The 23,096-nt window shown below is 37.4% G+C and overlaps 1 protein-coding gene across 8 annotated transcripts in view; it reads left to right on the forward strand.

Moving 5' to 3' along the window:
* Positions 1-2,714: 2,714 nt before the first annotated feature.
* tns1b (tensin 1b) overlaps positions 2,715-23,096 on the forward strand; it is a 248,990-nt gene continuing 228,608 nt past the window's right edge. For 3 of the 8 annotated variants that reach the window (XM_028436791.1, XM_028436801.1, XM_028436805.1), the window contains exon 1: positions 2,716-2,854. In XM_028436791.1, the coding sequence (XP_028292592.1) occupies positions 2,756-2,854 (99 nt within the window). In that variant the 5' untranslated portion in view covers positions 2,716-2,755. Of the gene's footprint in view, positions 2,855-23,096 lie in introns of all 8 variants that reach the window. The other 5 variants (XM_028436798.1, XM_028436793.1, XM_028436795.1 and 2 more) reach the window with 3 other exon arrangements.

The raw sequence follows: 23,096 nt of genomic DNA on the forward strand, positions 1-23,096 counted from the left end.
AAAGAACCAGTCTAACATAACTGATTCAAATTTCATAAAGATCTGTTTATTATGAACGAGATATCATTTTTTGAAATTTTGCCAATAATGAGAGATGAAGATTTTTCTGTTTTTGAAACTGATCCAGAATCAGTATATTGATCCAGATCCCCCCTAAAATTAGATGAATCTTCCATGGTTTATAAGGTCTATCTTTGGTAGTAGTTTTGACGTAATTCTGCTAACAGACAAATAAATAAATAAATACATGTCTGTGAAAATATCACACCCTTGGCTGAGTAATAAAGAATATTATTGTCTCCATCTATAGGTATAAGTGTGAATACATGGCATATGCTGCAGAAACATATCATCTGTAAAATACATAAATAAATAAATACATAAAAATAATACTTTGTCCTCCTTCACTGGGAAATGCTCACGAGCCTATTTGGCGACTTTAAAGGAATTGTTTTCCACATTCTAATGCTCTCCTGCCAGGATGAACAGCTTCGATAAAGACACAAACACACTTATAATATATCATAAAACTAAATACAGAGTGACTTCTAATACAGCTTTGAGTCAGCAGAGGGAGCCATACATTCACACTAAAAGCCTCCAATTCAACTTTATGTTAGAGATCAACAGTCCAGGAGGACACGTGCATTTCTTCCAATACAGTGAGCTGCATGATAACATGTTCAGAGGATCCTCTTTAGTGTGCCTGACATGTGTCATGTGCTCATCTAAATACAACAATTACTTTTGGTAATCATTTTGATTACTCAAAATTCTAAGAAACAATCTCAGAAATTTCAGAAGTAGTTATTATAATAGGTTTTCACCTACGTCACAATATGGGCTGTAAACCGGAGGCTCGGCCATGTTGGAGATAAATACTGCAATGGATAAATATCCAAAACCACAGAAAAACTCCTCAAAATGCATCACAGATGCAAAGGCTTACAGGGAAGGACTTGGTCCACAGGAAAGGACACGATATTTGGAAAAGTTACGGTTTATTGGAGGCACAGATTCATACGAGTTGGCTCCCTCGTCTTGGATCAACGACGACCCTGAGAGTCTTCCATTTATTGCGTATCCTGATATGGTCAACTACCTGCTTTTAACCCTAACCTAATCTGGGTCATTCTTTTGATAAATGCCAGACATTTTACCTGGAATACAATGAGAAATACAGCATATTTTAGCTCTACATTTTACAAACTGTGTTGCTACTGTAGCAGGCTGTTAAATGTGATTATATTAAGTCAATAATTCCACATGCAGTAGCTTGATATGAATTATATTCTTATCATCACACTGGAAAAATAGTTAAGAGACACTGCTATCAAAAATTCACTAACCTGACAAGAAATTGACTGAACAGATTTTGAATTTCAGATTTTTGCCTCGTAGATCCTGGTTTAGCTTCGCTAACCACAAGCGCCTCATTTCCTCTGATAACTTTTGACATTGTTCTCCATGACTTGTTCTAACTTTTGGCAGTCTATAAAACTCCAAATGTTTTTCACGGTCTAACCGATTGGTACAGCCAAAAACACGTCAATAAATCACTATTTCTTTACGTTCGATGTTCAGGATCTGTTTTGTTTACTTTGTTTACCTCCAATATGGCGACTTCCGGTTTGACGACACGGTGATGACGGTCCTCTATAGCATCTATAGCAGTGGTTCCCAAACTTTTCACAGTCCCGTACCCCTTCAAACATTTAACCTGAAGCCATCTACCCCCTACTCCTGCACACTTAAAAACATGATAATGTAATGTCATATATATATATATATATATATATATATATATATATATATATATATAACATAGCCTCACAGCACAAATCTGGCTTTTTAGACCAGAAAAAAACATCAATTATTTTCCAGATTACCAAATACATCAGTTGTAGATAAATCAGCAAGGCTATCTCAGACATCTAAATACACAAATTCAATGTATATTCCGCAATATTTGGAGAATTTCCCATGCTATTTTCCCCATGACTGCAGTCATTTTAAATTTAAAATTGTTCAAAAAAGACCATTTTCCTGCAATTATATAACACAATTTCCACAAATTAAATAAAAATTGGTCACAAAATTAATGAAATTTGAAAGAGCAAATCCTGCAGGGACTGATACTGTAGGTCATTTATTGCATTGCATGATTTATACAAACTTGGGTACATTAATCAATGTTTTTTTTTTTTTTTTTTTAAATATATTTGTATTCACGTACCCCCTATGACAATTTGCGTACCCGTACCCCGCTTTGGGAACCCAGGCACTATAGTAATAATGATAATAATAGACTGAACAGACTTGTGCTCACATATACTCTGATTACTCATTTTTAATCCTGATTGTTAGTATTTAATCCATGCATCTTTTAATCATATATATCCTTTGTTTCTTTTCAGCTTTGTTATTGTCTGATTATGTCTGATTCTGATGATAAAAAAAAAAAGTCTGATATAGTTTTTGAGGACTCGTGGACCTGAAATAGTCCGCGCACCACTGCTTTTTAGACGATGTAGGAAAATGAAAAACTTTTTCACGTGACAACACAAGTAACACACACACACACACACACACACACACACACACACACACACACACACACACACACACACACACACACACACACACACACACACACACACACACACACACGGGGCTGAGGTCCGAGTCAGCAGCGCACTCAGCGCACGGAAGCAGTCCGTGACGGTTGGATGTGTTGGATGTTCGCTCTGCTCGGATGGGATGCACGGTGAGCTTCATCTGCTGCGAAGAGGATTTCCTACAAATGCCTGTTTACCAGCATGAGGAGGAGAAGAAGAAAGGAAGCCTGAAAAAGGTGAGCGACGGAAGTGCGCGTGCATGTGACGTGACCCGCGCGCACAGACGGGAGTGCGCTTTAAAAGTTATCGCGTGTTTACTTTGAGTCCTGCAAATCACACTAATGCGGATTGACCAGGTAACACACGTGCGTGTTTTCTATGAGCCTCCATCTCCACCGCTGTGATCTTCACTGTGAGCAGGAAACACATGCTGGAACATTAGAACATTATTTTTATGACTGACTGATTCTGAGGAACCAGGTAAACCATTCACCAACAACAATGCCAAGGGGCAAGGGCAACTCTGAGAAGTCCAAGTGCAGTCATGCTCACAGTCTCTAGGACAAAAACAGGTATCAAAGGCTCTACCTGTGATGTCATGGAAACCAGCCCCTGTTTCTCCCGCCAACAAAGCTCTGCTGACTTTGGTTTACCTGCTCTGCTTAAATATTTCATTTGAAAATGATAAGAAAACTGTATATATATATATATATATATATATATATATATATATATATATATATACATTTATTTTATTTTTAAAAAATATATTTTTAAAGATCCACTGATCATTCAAACCTTAAATTTTATGTTTATATAAACAAATAAATAGTTTTCCAAAAACGATATTCTACAGATTACAACAGAAAATCCTATCGAACCTATATTAAAATAGCAACACATAAAATTTAAAAAGTTCAATTCCAAAACAGAAAGCTCCAGAAGTTTTTTTTTTTTTTTTTTTTTTTTTTTTTTGCAGTTGTCACAGCTTAATACCCAGAGTGGTCAGTACATGAATGCCTGTGATAGTCACCAAGAATAAATGTTATTCAGTGTTATTAATTATTAGTGTTATTCAGTTGTATTACTATAAATTGTCAATTTTTTTGCATCAGTGTTTTCTTAATTGCATGTAAAATCACTATTATGTTCTAGATTTTTTATTACTTTCAATAATTAAGTTTTTTTTTTAATAATTTTAAATACTTCAGTACTTTCACTGAAGTAATATTATGACAAAACTACTTAAACTTGTATTGGAGTAGTTTTTGACAAGGAGTATCTGTACTTTCACTTAAGTAATGAAGTTAATTACTCTGTCCACCTCTGGTGAGTGATAATATGACCAAACAGATGACGTCAAAGCTTCCAAAGTGAAAGAAACATCTGAGAGAAAATGCCATCATTTCAGTCCACTTTAAAATTTTAAAGTCTCTGTAACTAGATATTGGTGTTTAAATTAAACATGAGGTTGTCCTGATTTGGTTCTAATGAATGTAAAGTGCAAATATTAGCACGATTTTGACGTGTCTGTCTCTGTTCAGCGTTATAAGACAAGAAAGGAGGTTACGCGCATGTGCAAAGCAGAAGTGAAGTAAAGAAGGAACACGTTTGAGTGTTTACATGAATGAACCTATGGCGTCTTCCAGCGATGACTCGGATTTTAGCGCAGATATAAACCATTTTAGATCTGAAAGAGAGCAAGAGTTTTCTGAAGATGATCTATAATCATCAGACAAAAGCTCAGAGCATTTTGGGGCTGCTTGCGTCATCGATTGGTAGTAGGGCTGGGCAATATATATTGAGATTTCTGTCAACTGACTCCCATTAAGTTTTAGTAAAAGTTACGAGATTAAATAATTTTAAAATCAGATAAAGACATAGCGTACACTTTTTTTAAAATATTGAATCACTCCGCGAGACTTGAGGGTCCTGTACTACGAGGCTGGATTTCCTCTTATCTTAACTTTGGGGATTTATTCGGCGTGTCGTGTACTACGACGCTGACTAACTTTTTACCGGGCTAAATCACCATGGTAACTTAGGCTGAACACCTAACCTGGTTGGGAGTAGGTTAAGATCTGAGAGTACAAAAGCTTCCTGCCTGTGTTCATTCATTCCTGCTTTTTCTGCAGCAACAGAGTTGTTTTTGGTCTGAATTATGAATTTTAATTCTTCACATCTTTATTCCTCAATTGTGACGTAAATTGCTCTGCACAGTTTGTCCGTGTTTGTGATCGTTGTACAGGCCCTAAATGTCGGCCTCTGAACTTTTTGTGTCAACCTCAAAATAAACATTTGCCATAATTTTTCCAAAACTTTCAGTCCGTGAAAACACCCAAAATGTGTTGGGAAGTCACTTTAGCAGCGTTTTTGGGGGTATCCGTCTATGGGACTACACATCCCACAATACATTGCAGGAAACTTATGACAATGTCAGTCAGACCAAACCAACGAGCTCTCCTCAATTTTACCTCACAAATCGTATCTCCCGGTCAGTGAATGAATGTAGACTTCCTGATGTTGTTGATGTGTTGCTACATCCACCAGTAATGCATATTTTCCCCTTTTTGCATGTACTGTAAATCTGATGGAATCTCAAACTTTTCCATGCCCTGTACGCATGTAAACAAATTAAGCGTTCCCGGTTTTAGGCCATGTCTGTCGGCTTGAAAATACTGTACGTTGTTGGGTTAAATTGTCTGGCTTTTGTTTGATTGTTGACTGTGGCTCTTCTTCATGAGATTTGCATGTTTTACTGATTACATCCACCACAGGCTGCACTGGGGTCAGTGTAAGCCACCAGTAGTCCCAACTGAATAGAAAAAAAACAACTATTCAAACTTCAAACAATCAGATTACAGTATATTAATACAACAAAACATAACAAAAAAAGTATTAATTATTCAACAGTGTTACAAATGACATAACCATGAGTGAGAATGAATACATTTCTCATCTTTTTACTTTCATAATAGAATATTGACCTGCAATGCTCACATGACTAGGAGTAAATATTTAATCATCTGAAATAATAAGAATACTTATTTAGAATAGATATTAGGGTTATGCCTCCTTTTAAACAAAAATGGCATTTTTGATTAATGGATAGATATTTATTTAGAGACATTTTGAACACTATGAAGATTTGCTGATTGAACAAATACTAACTAGTACCAGACATTTTCTGCTCATCTAGAGAAGTCAGGTTTTGCACAAGTGTGGGTTTATGAAAAGCCCTGAACAATTTATGATCTAACGCTGCCAGCAAATCTGTGGTCAAAGCAATGAAGAACGGAAATGTTGGCGATCATCCCTTAAGGTAGGTTGCCAAGTGTCAATCATGCTGAGGATCCAAATGCTAATTGTGAGTATTGTAATGTGTGCTGTAAGCCACTTTAGTGTTAAACATCCAATCTCTCTGCCTGGCCTAATGTTGTTGTGCTCTTCTCACTTTGGAGCGAGTTCAGGTGCAAAGCGTTGGAATCGTGTTTTCATTCCTGTGGTTTGTCTCCATTGTAAAGAGCTTGACTTCTCCTGTTCAGGCCCATGGAGCAGATCTTTGAAAGGTGATGGTGATCAGACTGATAATACAACCCTCATGTTACAACCCTGTGATCTTAACTTTGAACCTAATGAGAGGATCTTGAATCATTTCAAACTCTGTGTGTGTTTGTAATGTATGTTGAGAGAATTGTAGACAAATGAGCCCAGAACGTTGATATAAAGATACAACCAGATGGTAAAAACTATTACATTAGGTGCACATGGAGACTAAGGCTGTGTTTGAAATGACATACTGACGTACTACTTATACCAAGTCTGACATCAAAATGAGTATATAGTGCTTATATAGAGTTTTGTGTCCATATCGCCCAGCGCTAGTGTATTTGTTGTTGGACTGGAATATAAATCTACCAAACATTTGTTTATTGAAACTATAGCAGTAATACAACAAGGTTCTCGCCAGCACTGTTGAGTGTAGGGGCCCCAACGTTGTAATTTTGATCCCCTTTCAGAGTGATGTCACCCCCTACAGTGTGTTTTCAGCAGTGTAGGGGGGCTTTTCTATTGTTTTTTTTTTTCCTTTTTTTAATTTGTACCCTCGTAACAATTGCTGACCTGGCCCAATTAAAGCACTCTGTGTGCATCCTCCATTTGTAACCCTTAATCAGTATAAATGATGCGCTTCATAATGTGTGTGTGTGTGTTGAAATTGAAAAGCACATCTTCGAATCAGTCTTTTTAATAAAATGTTATTTGTTGTCTCTACTGTGTTTGTGAGTATTTATTAGTGGAGGACCTATAGAGTAACTCTATAACTACATTCATCATGACCTTTCACCAATTTAACAAACTAGTGCAGTGCCTGTAGGAAGTATGTATTGCAATAGAAAAGTGGGAGGTTCAGTAGCTTTTTCATGGATGGACAAATGAGGTTGTGTTTGAAGGTGGGACGTCAGGGACATTTAGGTTTGTTGTGAAATGTGTAGAGTGAAAACTATTGTGTTTTCATATATTTTGGCTTTTAGCAAGGACACTGTAGGGAGTTGAACCCCATCTATTCCGATTCCAATTTGTCGTCCTCGTGGCTCCGCATCTCCTCAGACTGGAACAGACTCGTTTAGTGTCATTATTCAGTTTAGACTGTTTAGACTAAAGCATTTCATAGAAAGATGATTTATTAACAGAATCTAAAGCTGGGTTTAAAAAATCAATCAATCGATTTGCATCGATTCTCCTTTGTATAGCCCGATATCGATTCATAAAACCCTTGAATCGAACCTTTTAATACGTCTTGCTGCATGTACAAAAAATTAGAATATCATGGAAAAGTTGTTTAATTTCCATAATTCCATTCCAAAAGTTAAACTATAATAGATTATATATTCAAGGCCCACAATTTAAACAATTTCAAGTATTTATTTGTTTATCTTTACATAATTTGGGCTTCCAGCTCATAAAACCCACAAAAACAGGATTTCAAAAATGTAGAATACTGTGAAGAAATCACCATTTACTTTTCATGTGTCTTTTGAGTTTTTCTTTTATCTCTCAACAACAATGTGTGCATGTGTGTGTGTGCGTGTGTGTGTGTGCGTGTGTGTGTGTGTGCATGTGTGTGAGAGATTACCCACGGAGGAAGAAGATTGAGGTAGCCACACACACACACACACACACACACACATGCACACAGAGTATTTATAATTAAAAAACTAAATGAGTAAAATAAAACACTAAACAATATTTATACAAAAAATACACAAAACAACAACAGAAATGCACAAAAATATACAAAAAGGCTCCAAAAACACACAAAATGACTCCTAAAAACATACAGAAAAATACACCAAACAACAACAAAAATATGAAAATGACTCCAAATACGCAACACTAAATATTTAAACAAAAAATACGCAAAATGACAACAGAAATGCACAAAACTACACAAAATGACTCCAGAATCACACTACAATGGCAACAAAAACAATAATTACATAAAAAATGCACAAAAACACAACCGATACAGTAGATACAAAAATACACATAATGACTCCAAAAAACATACATTAGAGAAAAATACACCAAACAAAACAAATATAAAAATGAGTAAAACAAAAAACAACAAACACATTTATCATGTCCCATAGAATTAAACCAGGGAAATAATACACGCTATTTTACTTTGCACCCCCAAATAAACCCCTTTATCACACTACAGCATACAGAGTATGTACACCTCTACTTACTCTACTTAAGCTCCTCCCACTATATGAATACATACTTCTGACAGGCACTTTACTAGTGATGAGAATGAGCAAAAAAAAAAAGTAAAAGTTTCTTGAAGTTTACTGTTCACAGGAATTTAAAAGTATTTGCTTACATTTACCAAAGACCTGACTTTTTGCACTTTAAGACAATTCAATATCGTTATAATTTCTGGATGTTTGCTTTTATTTACAATTATTTATTATACAGTTAGATTTGTTGTGCAGCCACTGGAACATTAGCACAAAACCTTTGTGAGACTCAAAGGAATGAGAATGTCTTGAGTTTATAATGTGTCTGTTGCCACTTTATTTACACAGCCTGCACCTGTGCTTTGAATTGATTTAAGTCATTTCAATTTTGTTCTGCTCAGGTCGTGTTAAATAAAAGGTACATGATTAATGTAGCATGAGGTTCAATTATTAATGTATTAATGTTTTTTTACTAATGCACCAATTTTTCATTTTGAATCATTGTGGAATGCAGTGTGAGGTCAGGTGTCTGTAATTTCTCACTGATCACACCAAACACTCAGTATTACGTCTGACAATAATTCCCATACAAAATGAATCTTCATCTCTTTCTGCTGCTTGTCAAGCCTGGCTCTGTATCTTCCATGTTTCTGAATTCCCACCAAAGTGTCAGACGGCAAACGGGTGGGGGCTTTCCTGGGGTTTGAGGATTTTTGATAAAAGTATGCAGTGAACTGAAAGTTACCTGCTGTCTCATATTGTATTCCAGTGGAGGTATTAGCTGCTGGAAACAGTGTGTCCTCTGTGCTGTGTCTCTGGGGAGGCCTATCATTTCACTCCTACCTGCCGGTGCTGACCTGCACGTGGGCCACAGAACAAGACCCTCTCTGTGTGTCCCTCAGAGTGTGCCTGACCCGGGATTGGACTGTAAGGCCACAGCAAACTGTCTTTTTTTTTTTACCTTCTAATGCTTATTGACCCAGGAATTTAACCTCTGTGGATATTTTATTCTGTTTTTTGAAACAACTACGCCTTAAATGAAATTCATAATGAGTGGACTCAAAGAGAGAGATTTGGATATTTCTGCCATGAAAATCGAATTGTAAAAAAATAACATTATTAACATTTTTTAAGCTTTATTTTAAACAGAAAACATTTTGGGACAAAGTAATAAATGATAATAGTTTTTCTGACATGTGATTTCAAATTATGTGGATAACTAGACGTTGAACTAAACGTAGTGATACCAGGGCTTCTCAATCGTGGGGTCGGGACCCCATTTGGGGTTGCGAGACACTGGGAGGGGGTTGCCAGATGCCTGAAAGAAACTAAGAATGTTTTTTGAACAATTTGAGATAGTTTTTGCTTATTTTTACACCTTTTCTGCCACTACACCAAACTTTCCATATTTTAGCCTATTTTCATCACTTTTCCTTGCCATATTTTGGCTCCTTTTATTGCATTTTTGCCACATTACTCCAACTTCTGCCCATTCTCCATCAAATTCCAATCCCTTTTGTGCACATTTTTTCAACTTTCAAGAAATTTTCGGCACTTATAAACCCTTTTTACCCCTTTTCCCACCTAATGTCACACATGTTGACCTATTATTGTCACTTTTCACCTCTTTTTTGCCATATTTCATGCTTATTTTTGGCAATTTAACCCCATTCACGATTTGTCATGCCTCGTATTTGCCAGTTTAAACTAATTGTTTCCCCTTTTCCCCCCACGTCTGTCACTGTAATTTTGACACTTTGAACCATTTTTCTGTTCATTTTTGGCCACTCTAAACTTTCAACCAATTTCTGTTGCTTTTAAAATCCCATTTCACCACCTTTTCCACCATTTTTGGCCATTTACCACTCATTTTTTTCTGATTAAAACAGGGATTTACATCTATAAGATGACTTTATAATAGGGCGCAAATAATAATAAACTTCCTGCATAACAGTGGATATTATTCAGATAAATAAATAAATGTGGTTATCACAGATTCATAGAACAATGGGCCATCATTTTGCTGACTTTATGGATGGGCCCCAAAAAGCTCTCCCCTTTATTCCCCCTTATAGATGGCCCTGTCTCCACATGACTGTTGTTCAATGGTCATGTCTGTGTGTGGGGATCACCGGTCTCTGGCACCTTTTTACTTTGGCTGAAAAGGTTGAGAACCACTGCCCTATACATCACCTACAGTATGTATAGTTGTGCTATCACTGCGTAAATCCTCTTTCTGGAGTCATCCCACCTCTCGAGTTAAGTTGTGACATTAAAAGCTTTTAACCTAAGCCAGTAACAGGCACGGGCCTGTCTGATTACTGTTGATTTTTTCATTCCTCTGTTGTTATGACTCCCAATATTTTTTCTACTTCTGACAATCGGGTGTATGTGTCCTTTGAAAAAAGGACATTACTGATGCAGCGATGCGTAATGTTGCCCACAAAGCCACTGGAACAAGAAGATAAAGGGATACAAAAGAATTGGATTTAGCTTCTAAAGTGCCTTAAATTCACTTGGCAGTCCATAGTGGATAGAGTGACAGTCAGAATTAAGGTCCGTGGTAACTGTATTTTCAACCATTCACAGATTCTTTTTCTTTTTAAAGTAAAGCCGATCTCTCACTTCCACCTCAGCTTCAGATTAGTGCTTTTGAAGCTTCATGTTACACTCTGTTAGTTCTATTCCAACCAGCTTCTGTGGGTTTGTGTCTGTTTAAATGTTGCCTTTATCCTCATGTTTTGTTGATTTTCCTGTCAGCATTGGGGGGTTCCTGCGTTTTTGCCTAATACTTGGCAAAGCAATGTAGCTTGGCTTTTGGCAAGGCCAAAATCCCACAAAGTCTCACTCTGAGAGCTTTAGTTGTCATTCAATATGCTTCCGGGTGGTTGACAGAAAGCTGGGCTCTCCTCCTGTTGGCCTCAAAATGTGTCTTTTGTTGACATTGATGTTCCCTTCTTTTCCCGCGTCTTTTTCCAACCCGAGGTCCAACGCCCTGGGGCTTCAGTGGTTTGTACTGTGACTACCCAGGTCACCCAATCAGGTTTTCATCATGGAGAGAGTGTTTTTCTTTGGAGGGATGTAATAAACCCCCCTTTGACATGCTGCATTTGCTCTGAATACACACAGGAAGAAGAACCCCAGATTTGCCCCCTCTCACCCTATTTTGCACTAGTGCTTGTAACAAGCTGAGGCACATCATTGTTGCTAGTTCACCCTCACTGATTTTTAAAAGGATAGGTTTGCACACTTTGACATTCCACCGGGAAGGAATTTCATAGGTATTTGCACTGGAATGTAGTCCATGGTGGACTGAGAAGGAGGTGTGTTGAAAAATGAAAAAAAAAAATCATGATGTATTTTTAATTTTGTCGTAACATTCTTGAGAAATGCTACTTAGTGGTAAATCATAGGAATATTACAGTAATACAGTAATATGTTTCACAGACTCACCTTCATCCACTATTCCAGGGTAATGTAGCTCACAGTGGTATTCTGTGTCTGCAGCACAGCAGCACAACCATTGAGACTGTTCTGAAGTAAAAAGTTGTCACACTGTTATTATTATTAGCTGGCCAGGAGTAGTAACTCAATAGCTGGCACATGTCCTGCGTTCCCGTCCTGATCCCTGTTAATGAGAGCAGCAGTGTGTCCCACCCTGTCTAAGTGAAGGAATCTTTCATTTAATCAATTATTGGACCTCATACCACACATGTGTTGTGCCCGCCTGGAATTCTTCATGAGGACTAACGGCGTGCCGCACATTTGTATCACAAACACAGGCAGCTCTCTATTAACTCATTCACTGCCAGCCATTTTCAGAGCAGCCAACCCCATATTGCCAGGCGTTTTAGATGTTTGTCACTGATTTTTCAAGACCCACAGAATATTTTGTACTATGACAATTCCATTCTGAAGGATTAAACTCTCTAGTTTCATCAGAAAAAAATTATTTCTTGTAGCTTGTTTTGTTCTGTAATTTGCAGTTGAATAGAGGCAAGTTTCACACAAATTGCCAGTTTGTAAAATGGTAAATTGACTTGATTTTATATAGCATTTTATCACCACACTGAAACAGTCTCAAAGCGCTTTACATATTAGCTCATTCACCCAGTCACTCTCACATTCACACACCAATGGGACAGGACTGCCATGCAAGGCGCTAGTCGACCACTGGGAACAACTTAGGGTTCAGTGTCTTGCCCAAGGACACTTCGACACATAGTCAGGTACTGGGATCGAACCCCCAACCTCTCGATCAGAAGACGACCCACTACCACCTGAGCCACGGTCGCCCGTTTGTGACAAAAAACTGAGAAAAAAGCCTTTTTCTGAAAAAATCTATTAGTGACTTTGAAGCTTTTTTTTTTCTTTAGTGACACCTCAACAATGGTTTCCTACTATAAAACTACAAAAACAACACTAAGACCAGGCTTTTGATGGCAAAATTTTCATTATTTTGCTATCTGGATCAGAGTTGAATGGTTAGCTTACTGTATTTTGGCCGTCCTCCAAGTCTCTCCCCCGTCATTCTCCCCACACGCAACTTCCTCCTCATTCCGGACATGCCGAGTCTTACTGCTTGCCCCGTTTTTTGATCATTTTCTCCCACCATCCCACTCTCAATAGTCCACTTAGTTCCACACATGCTCTGGTCGAGTGTGCGGTGTTGTGAGCTGCTCGTAGCTTCAGTATCAACTCTCGTAGCACCATTTCCTGTCTTGCAAACTCCTTTCCTCTTCCTCTCCCTCTGAGCTCTGCACATTACGGGTGATCTGCTGCCACCTACATGGCACCAGTTGGTCACAAGTTACAAGCTCGATATTCACAGCAGAGCTTCGTCACACTGTCTTCTAGCAACCCCTGCCGAAAAACACAATTGACTTGTCTTTGACAGTCAATGTTACTAAACCAAATAATGTCGATAGACGTCTTTGATAAGTTTACGACCCCGACTTATCACACAAGCAAATTATTCCATATTTATCAATGAAAGAGATCTCGGCAATGAAGAAGAGTCAAAGAGGTGCTGAGATGTGGAAGTAACGATAAGGCCTAGGTGCTAAATATATCATAAATAGGTTGATATGTACATTGAACAAAAGTATTTGGCCATACTTGTTATTCAGAGTTGGGGCTGGGCCCCTTGTCTTCGGTAAAGGGTGTTGAGAAAAAAATGATCTTGTCTGCAGTTACAGCCCAGTCTCACTAAGTTTGTGACAATGACTTGAAATGTTTATATGCGCTGCGCACAGGGGCGTAGCACCACATTTTGGCCCCTGGGTCCAAACTTGTTGGGCCCCTACTGCAAGTTATGTACACTTTTGTTTTTCTCTTGGAAACTATACTGGTATTCTTACATTATTAAATAAGCTTTCTCTTTTCTTCACAATAACCTAATGACAGCATATTTATTGCTTGTATTTTATAAATCAGTTTTACTATATTTTATATTTAAGTTTATTGAATATTGTGTTTGTGACATACTTTGGTCTTTGCTACAATTTAGTGGTGACTGGTACATTTGATAACAAAAAATAATAAATATATATAAATATATTTATTTGGGGGGCCTGCTGCTGCTTGGAAAGGTTGACAGTACCTTTATTTTTTTACTGTGCGGCTAGTTCTATTGCTATATTTATCTAGTTAATAAAAGGTCAATATAGATTGATTAGAATCATAGGGACACTCTGGCCACCCACTTAAGACTTGGTGGTAGCAAAATTTTGTCTTCATAATCATTTTTTTTAATTAATTGTAATTTCAAAGAGGTGTACATACTCTGTACTCTATAGTGTTATAAAGGGGTTTATTTGCAGGTGCAAAGTAAAATAGTGTGTGCAATTTTGTGAAGAAGATGGCAGTTGTGCGAGGTTCAATTTCTCACAGGTTGTTTAGACACTTTGTCATCTGTTAAAACATAGTTAGGCTAAATTGGATGGTTCATTACCCATGAACTTATTTGTTGTGTTTCAGTGAGAATCTCACAATGGATAAGTATTGAACTGTCCAGAAATCCTGCATTTTACATTATAGTTATCTATTATTAAAGCAAATTTAAATTGCATGTTTGATCAGTTAAATTCCCCACTCACATAACGCAGGCTGTAATGCAAAAATACATTTCACCTCTAACTTTCACTATAATTAGACGCCGATTATGAGTATCAAAGCTAATACTTAAATTCTGAAATGATGATCCCTGAAATCTGGCTTGTTGTGGTTTTTGTTTTGAGCCACTATTGCACGACTGGATCTTTGAATATTGTTGAGATTAACATGAAAAGTTTTTTTTTTCAACAGACACATTTTTTTGTGTTTCAAAATGATTTTTATGGCTTTTTACAATGACTTGTACCACGTGCGGTGCATTTTCAAACATATTCCAGGTCTTCCTGGAAATAGTTACAAAGTGTGTTTTGGGTAGGGCTAGAAGCTAAAGAGGGGTAATAGCACACCTCAATTTGGTTAGATAACATAACGTCAACACTAATTACAGGGTGAACAGTTTGTCAAAGCCTTATTGAAGGTGTGGATAAACACCAAAATGCCTTTTTGACATTAAAGAGTCAATTATACCTTCTCCCTCACATTAGACAGAATATGATCTGCTTATGCTAACAAATACATTTCTCTAAACATATATAATAATTGCCACAAATAAAGCTTTCACTTTGCCTTTAGGTGGCGAAAGATGTTACAATGTTGCCGAGGTGATATGGAAGTAAGCTAATATTGCCTTTTTTATTCTATTCTCCTTGCACATTGTCTTTGAAGCAGATCTCTTATTTTTTTTCCACGGGAAAGATGACAATACATCACATCCATTGTCCAAGTTGAACAGTAACTGAATCTGTTGTGGCAGCTATGAGGTGTGAAAGCCTAAAAGCCACTGGTGGCTAATGTAGATCTTTGGTTTTGCCTGGACTTTCCCAGCCTGCAAGTAAAACCTATTGTATTACCTAAATTGAGGGGTTTTACCCTTTAATCCTATTTGATTTCACATTAGTGAAGTCAGAGGAGTTTTGTGAACACAACACTGTTGCTTTATTACATTCTGCATGCCATGCAGATCCGTCCTGGCAGCTTTTTTGTGGCATGACTGAAAAGAGCCTGAATTACTCAATATCATTGTATTGTGTTGTTCGGGTTTCAACTCCAGGGCTATATTTTCTTGTGGTAATACAGTACTTGTTGACATAAAATAATTAGAATAACTCATGGTTATATAATCAGTTTGTATCCAAACTAATCATTTAACAGAATGGTCTGAGGGTCTATTAAAAAACAAGACTATTAAGTTCTTTAAATGATAAATAATATAAAATTCTAGGTCAAAGGCATCAGTGTTAACGACTTCAAAGGTTGAATGTCACTCCTTATCTTTCCTGAAAGTTGGCCCCACCCTTTCAGCGATAACAATAATGGTTGAGATCAGACAGGGCCAATGGCTTTAATGACGACACTATCAGCTATCAGCTCCAACCACTGCTACAATGTGATCTATCACTTGAGCAGTCATGTACATTCAGCTGCACTTTCACTTTTTGTAGCTCATTCCAAGGATTTCTGTTATGTGTGGCCATTGTCTTATGTTACTGTTAAGCTGTGCCGCTGCCCTGACTTTAACACATGTGCATTCATACGTTTAGACTGGGATTAGTGGTAGGCAGGTGGTGGACTGTGGAGAAGCCGAGGTGTGAAACTGATGCAAAAGAGATTCATTTACACTGAGATTAGTTGTTTGTTTTGAAACAAAAAGTTTGCTTTTGGTTTAACTGTGGAGAAAAATATTCACAATATAACATTTTGGGGTAATATTGATGAATAATGAATGATTTTTATCATGTTATTTTCTGACAGAGTGAATGTAAATTTAATGGTGAACCCCTTTATAATCATGTGGTGATGATTGAAGTCCATTTACCAAATTAGCTAAATGGACATGATTATAGGTGTAAGTAACACATTCACACTTGGACTTTAATGTGTTTTTGCATTGTCTTTATGACATTTTCAACCCGTTATTCAAGCGTGTGTGTAATGTGTTTGCGTGTGCAGTGCACGTGTGTGTGTGTGAGATCATCTCTATCTTTCATCTGTCTGAGAAGAGCATGTTTGCTTGGCTTCTGGGCGGGTCATTGCGTTTATGTCTGCTGACAGAGTAAAAAGGAAAAGGAAGGTCGTCACAAGGAAAGAAGAAGAACATTCCATCTTCTTCTGTGCTGGGGCAGCCAAACACCCGCCAGTGCTTTGTTTTTTAAAAAAAATATAACAGAGTGGGCAGCACTTTTGTGTGACGGGGGGCGATGCTGTGCTTTGTTATCCAGCAGGTGGGGGCATTTACTGTACACTACAGTGTACAATGTTTCTTGCAGTCTATGTGAAATATAGTTAGATATAATATATTGCTTCTTGAGGACGGGGGCCAGTGGCAGAACATTCGGGGGAGGTGGGGAATGGGATGGGTTTACCATTATTCATGTAAATGCTAAACAACCACCAACACCAAATACAAATGTTGAGAAAAGTGGAGTTTTTGTACGCGCACAAACACACACATACACTGAGTGTGATGTTACTTTTAAAACATTTCTGGACTCACTTTAACTGGATCTAGACAGACTCAAATATTCCAAATTGTGTATAATACTGTAATATATTTATAACACTCAAAGCCAAAGCTGGCACCAAGCTGAGGTTTAACTATGTCTTACCTTTAAAAGAGTTACAAATGTTGGTGCTGAACAGTCTGCTTCTACACTTTCAAGTGGTAGAGTGCTACATCCAATAACCAAAGAGTTAGGAGTTTGAATCCTGCTCTATCCAAGTCATTGTGAAGTGCCTTGCCCAGTCCTTGGGCAAGGCACTTTACCCTCATTGCCTCGTAAGAATTGTGCATGAATGTTGGTGGTGGTCAGAGGTTATGTAGTCACAAAATCCGTGTACTTTTTGTTCTTTGGTTATTTCGTTTCAAATCCAATTAAAAAAATAGGAAAAAAAAAATTGTTTTTTTGTTTTATTAATTTAAAACCAGAAACAGAAAAACAAATGCCAAAAAAAAATCAGTGTATATCTGATTGGTTTTAAAATCAAAATAATCAAAAAAGCGCAGTTCTTTGTCTATACTGGTGTTATAGTTTAAGTAGCGACCATTTTAACTGGCGACCGACTTCCGTTAGTATGGCTCGTTGCTGTAGCAACGGCAGATGTGGTCAAAGAGTACCAGGGTGCTAAGCTGTCCTCGTTGATGCCGGGTAGCTTTTATTTACATTGTACAACTGTTTAAAGTGTTATGTGATAATGTTTGTAGCTTTGCGTGCGGACACATCGCATGCATAACATCGAACTTGTCGGTGTAAAGTGGACTCACTGCAGCTGGTATAAACAGGAAGTTACTTGTCTCGCATTTATTCAACTCTATATGTTCTTATCGTATTTTTACAAAATCTACAGTCTGTATAATGTGATAAAAACAATAAAACAAATAACACGTATATGATCAGTCTCATAAAAATAAATAAATACTTGAGTCGCTTCCACTGGGAATGAGAAAAAATAAATCCATATGTTCGCTGCATTAACCGCTTGGCCACTGATCAGCTGTCACCTTGCTATTCTAATCTCTAAATAGCATATATAATGTATATGTAATATAATATATATATATATATATATATATATATATATATATATATATATTTTTTTTTTTTTTTTTTTTTTTTAATTTATTTATTTATTTATTTTTTCACATTTTTTTAACCGAAAAATAAAGCATTATTTCCCGTCAATGTCATCTGGTGACCCACTACTGACGGTCGCAGCATTCCACAGGTTGCAGCTGCTCACAGTTAGCCTGTGCATGAATAAAATATAAACCTATTTAAAGACACTAAATGGTAAATAACAGCTGGGTAAACATGATTATGGGGTGCATTATACACTTCTGTCATATATTATTTTCAACTTGAATATAAAGTTACGTGGGACGTTAGTCGGCAGTTAAAATGGTCGCCACTTAAACTATAACACATGTAGATTAACTGCGCTTTTTTTAAAAAAGACAAACAAACAAAACAACATAATATGTTGCCATTGTTATTTTGATTATTTAGATTTTAAAACCAATCAGTAATACAGTTTTTTTGGTATTGATTTTTCCCTTTTCCTGTTTTTGGTTTTAAATTAATAAAACAAAAAAACCAATCCGTTTTTTTTTCTATTTTTTAATCTGGTTTTGAAATGAAATAACCAAAGAATGAAGGGCACATGGATTGCGCAAAATGACATTTCTTTACCACCACTGGTATGACTGGTGTGAATAAATAATGGTTTCTGTGACGCACTTTGAGTCTCCTTGAAAAAAGCGCAATATAACTCCAAGCCATCATTATTATTATTATTCCTTCCACTGAAAACGCTGACAGGGTACTGGTGTAAAACCATTTGGTTGGTCGGGTCAATCCCGAGGTCATTTACAGGGATTATTCCACAGGTAGCATTTAGGCTAGCAGGTGCATAGCTGGACAGCTCTTACTATTTGGTAGTAACAGTGCTAGGGATGTCTGAACTTGTTCCATTTTCTGTGTAAATATATACAGTATAGGCTACTAGGGGTGTCTGAAATCGGATATCGGATTCAAATTTTTTCAATTTTTCAATTTTCAATTGTGGAATACTGTAGATATTATGTTGAAGGTTAAAATGTATGTAACCAATTGGTTAATAATAAATGGGTTTGTTTTTCTCATACCCACTGTTGCTGACTATATTGATCTGTGTTTGATTAACGTCACTTGATCAAGCCTTTTCTAACATTCCACACTACAAAATAAGTAATTATTATTTTTCTATTAAATGAAAAAGTTGTATCGGGACATCCCTATAGGCTTCATGTATGTTAAATCCAGGTTTAGAAATATGACCCAACCCTCCTATTCCCCAATAATCTGCCACTAGTGTGGTGTGCGTTCTACCCTTTGAAAGAGTAGAACATGTCACAAAGTTATAAAATTGCTACAACGACATCCCATTTTATTCTAAAGCATTGAATAGATCCAATGTAAACATGGATAAAAGCTCCCACGCAGAGGTGACGGCTGAGCTGCGCCCCAGTGATCACCACAGAAGTTAATTCAATTAAAACATACAAAAGACCCCTGGCACCAGTTGGGGCATTAAACCTTGTGACACACACACACACACACACACACACACACACACACACACACACACACACACACACACACACACACACACACACACACACACACACACACATACACAGTCCTGGGGTCAATCAACAATGATTTACATCTGCATAATGCTGAACTGTTGAGCAGACCAACTATCGCCATGGGTTACAGTGAGTCCTGGGAAGAAATGTAAGCTCATGTTTGTTTTTTTTGTGTCCCCCACCATCACCACCAGGCTTCTCGCCAGCGCTGTATACGCTGTGATTTTGACCCCCTACGCTGCGATGTTGCCCCCTACACTGTGTTTCAACCAGCGTATGGGGCTTTTCTGTTTTTTTTTCCTTCCTTTTTTTAAAGCAGAACTAAGTAACTTGCTCTTAGCGCTCCCCTCAAAGGTCCCTTTCGGTTATGTCACTGTCATAAAAACTCCACACCCCCCGCCTCCTGCCCCACCCCATATCTACATGCTCACCTTTGCTCTCCCAAGACGGTAGCAACCGATCACTGAAACATCCGAATACAACAGTGACACTAATGGTGCTTTCACACATATAGTCCCATGTGACCATGTGAACAGTATGAGGAAGAGAGACAAGTAAAATAAATGAATGATGTGGGAGTAATACGGAAGGGAATAGTAGGGATAGATAGATAGATGGATGGATATTTGTGTGTGTGCTGCCTGATGGAGCGCTGGGTTGTGAGTGTGTGTGCGTGCCTGTTAACGCGACGACAGTGTGTGTGATGGCTGTGTTCCGCTGCTGAGCTGTCACTGCATGAAGTTGCTTCGTTCCTCGGACAAAGGTCTTCTCTGCCTTTTTTTTGCTTGCTCCGCAATGATATAAGTTTGAGAAAAGTTAATTTGTAGATAACCATGTGCAGCCACGGGGCTGGTCATAATCTAGCATTAGTTTGTATTGGGCTGCCGTAAAGCAGTACGTCTTGCCACTGGATCAGAGGCAGCGAAAGTTGCAAGTGCGGTTTTCTGGCCAGAGACAGCAGGGGGAGATGAAAGACCCCCCCCAATCACCCCATAAACACTTGTATTACCCTCACAGGGACTACGAGAAGGATTTATTAAGGTGAAAAATTTACTTAGTTCTGCTTTAACTGGTGACGTCGTAATAATTGTTGCACACTTGTTAAGGCTAAGCAATTAATCGCATTTGCGATATTCTCTCAATATCATAAAACGCGATTTTATAATCGCAAAGGCTGCGATTTTTTTATTTTTTTGACCGACAAGTTACATCCTTATCGGCCCTGTTACCGGTATTTTTAAGGTCGCGTTAATCCTCAAGCCTCAGACAAGCACTGATACTGCCATGCTGCCTGTCAGTCCTCCTTAAGAACCGGCATGCGGAGCTGACTGATGGGAGGGGCTACTGTAGACAGTGCTCACCTCACCACACCTTTACACACTCTTGTTATTGTTTTCAGCCAAAAAACTCCACATTACAGTAAAACACATGGATGTTTAAGCGGCTATTGTGATTTTGAGTCAGAAAAGTGTGTTTCGCTGCAGAACCAGAGCAGCACACGCAGATGAGTTGTGTGTGTGTGGGGTTCTCCACGGCTTAGCCTTTAGCCTAGCACAGGGGTCTGCAACCTGCGGCTCTGGAGCCCGATGTGGCTCTTTGACTCTTATGCAATGGCTCCCTATAGCTTTAAAAAAATATTGAAATAAATAGTTATTTTTTTTAAAGAAGCTATTAATGATTAATGACAAATAATATCATGATAAAACAATTTGTTCACCTAAAAATAAATCACATTGTGCAATGACTCAGCACCTTCCTACTTCACCTCCTGCAACATCTACAGACCATCAACTTTCCTGCACCTGTGGCTAATTTTTAAATCCCTTGTAAGATAACTAAACCAACAAAAACACTATTCTGGAAGACAATAGAGATTTTAATTGTGTGGGGACAGATTCATTTAACCACCAATGTAAAGGTTAAATATGCCTGTTTTATGTGTGGCAAGAAATTAGCAATTAGCATGTGTTCACCACATGATCATGTGTTATCAAATTCAAGTTACTTTTTGTGGCCTTTCAAATACATTAACTAAAAAAAATCTTCTTTGTATAACATTATGTTCATGTAAACTGAGATGCATAAGAATTTGAAGATGCAAGATACTGTTTTATTTCTTGACGTCAATTTATTTGATTCTTTAAGTTGCCTTTTACATGATCAATATAAATCAAATCAAACATTATTCTATATAATTTTAACTGTAATTTAATACTCTGTATTTTCTTCATTGAGAAGGTATTTTTTGGCTCCAGGAGGACTTTAATCCAGATGAGATGAGGTAAAATGGCTCCTTTGAGACCCCTGGCCGAGCCGATAGTCCTCTGTGGCAGCCACACTTCTGATGTCTGTCGCGCCACCTCCGTCTGCTCCAGTGGCGGCGAGTGCTGGCAGGAAAACCCGCTGTTTTGTGGGCTGCCTCGGCGTAGCAGTCCTAGGCTGCATAGGTTTCTCCGCACACTGCCCGCTACCGTGCCTTGGCTGCCGGCAACGTTTAGTTTGAGTAGTGACTTGCAATCATATATTATCTTACAGCTAAAACGTTGCGAGTTAATATGGCAAAACGGGGGTAAATCAACATAGCCTCGTCACGAGCCAGTGCAGCTGCAGCCATTAGCTCACTAATTCTCCTTTTGGACAATTTTTGTTGTTTGATATGCTTGATTTGAATATTTGTATTGTTTAGATAGTTGGTTTAATGTTTTGTTAATATAAAAAATTTATTTATACGATTTTTTTTACTGTTTTATTTATACATTTATTGTGTTTTATTTAGAACTATTTATTTTGTGTGCCATATTGTTCCAAATGTTCAAAAATAAACATATTGTTTTTCAATTTTTGTTTTTGTTTTTTTTGTGTTTTTCCATTGATTTGAAAAAAAAAAGAAGTAAGGTATTGAAAAAGTACCAGAGTAGTAATATAGTAGTATACCCATCCCTAATGTTGAAGAAGTAAAGCCACAGATTTGTTTGCTTTATTGTTGTAATCTGTGCTTTAAAATTTACATTTATTTAAATTTTAAATACATTTTAAATTGCTTATTATGAAACATTGATTTATTGCTTGTGTTCATTGAAAAATACATGACAATCATTAAATCATAATTGCAATATTGAGGAAAAAAATCTCAATTCGATTATTTTCCAAAATCGTTCAGCTCTAACACTTGTACATAAAAGGGACTTCCAGGCGTACCTGTGTTGTATTAACTCTTTTTAATCTGCATAACCGAGCAACAAATGCATCAGCCGCACCGTCTACTACAGGCTATTTGCTCAGATACGCTATACAGTGTCTCTGAGTAGTTGTTAGTGGGACCAATACCAAGCATGAGTGACTCTCTAACTACATTCATCATGACACTTCATCAATTCAAAAATAAGTTTTGGCTTTAAAGTAAGGCAGTAACATAGATAAAAACCCGCCGAAAACTTTAGCTTTAGTTAACAAAATGTGTCTGTCAAAGGGTTAAAAATTTCAAAATTTATATTGCAA

The sequence above is a fragment of the Gouania willdenowi genome, chromosome 21 (assembly GCF_900634775.1).
Source record: "Gouania willdenowi chromosome 21, fGouWil2.1, whole genome shotgun sequence".
Lineage (NCBI taxonomy): Eukaryota > Metazoa > Chordata > Actinopteri > Blenniiformes > Gobiesocidae > Gouania > Gouania willdenowi.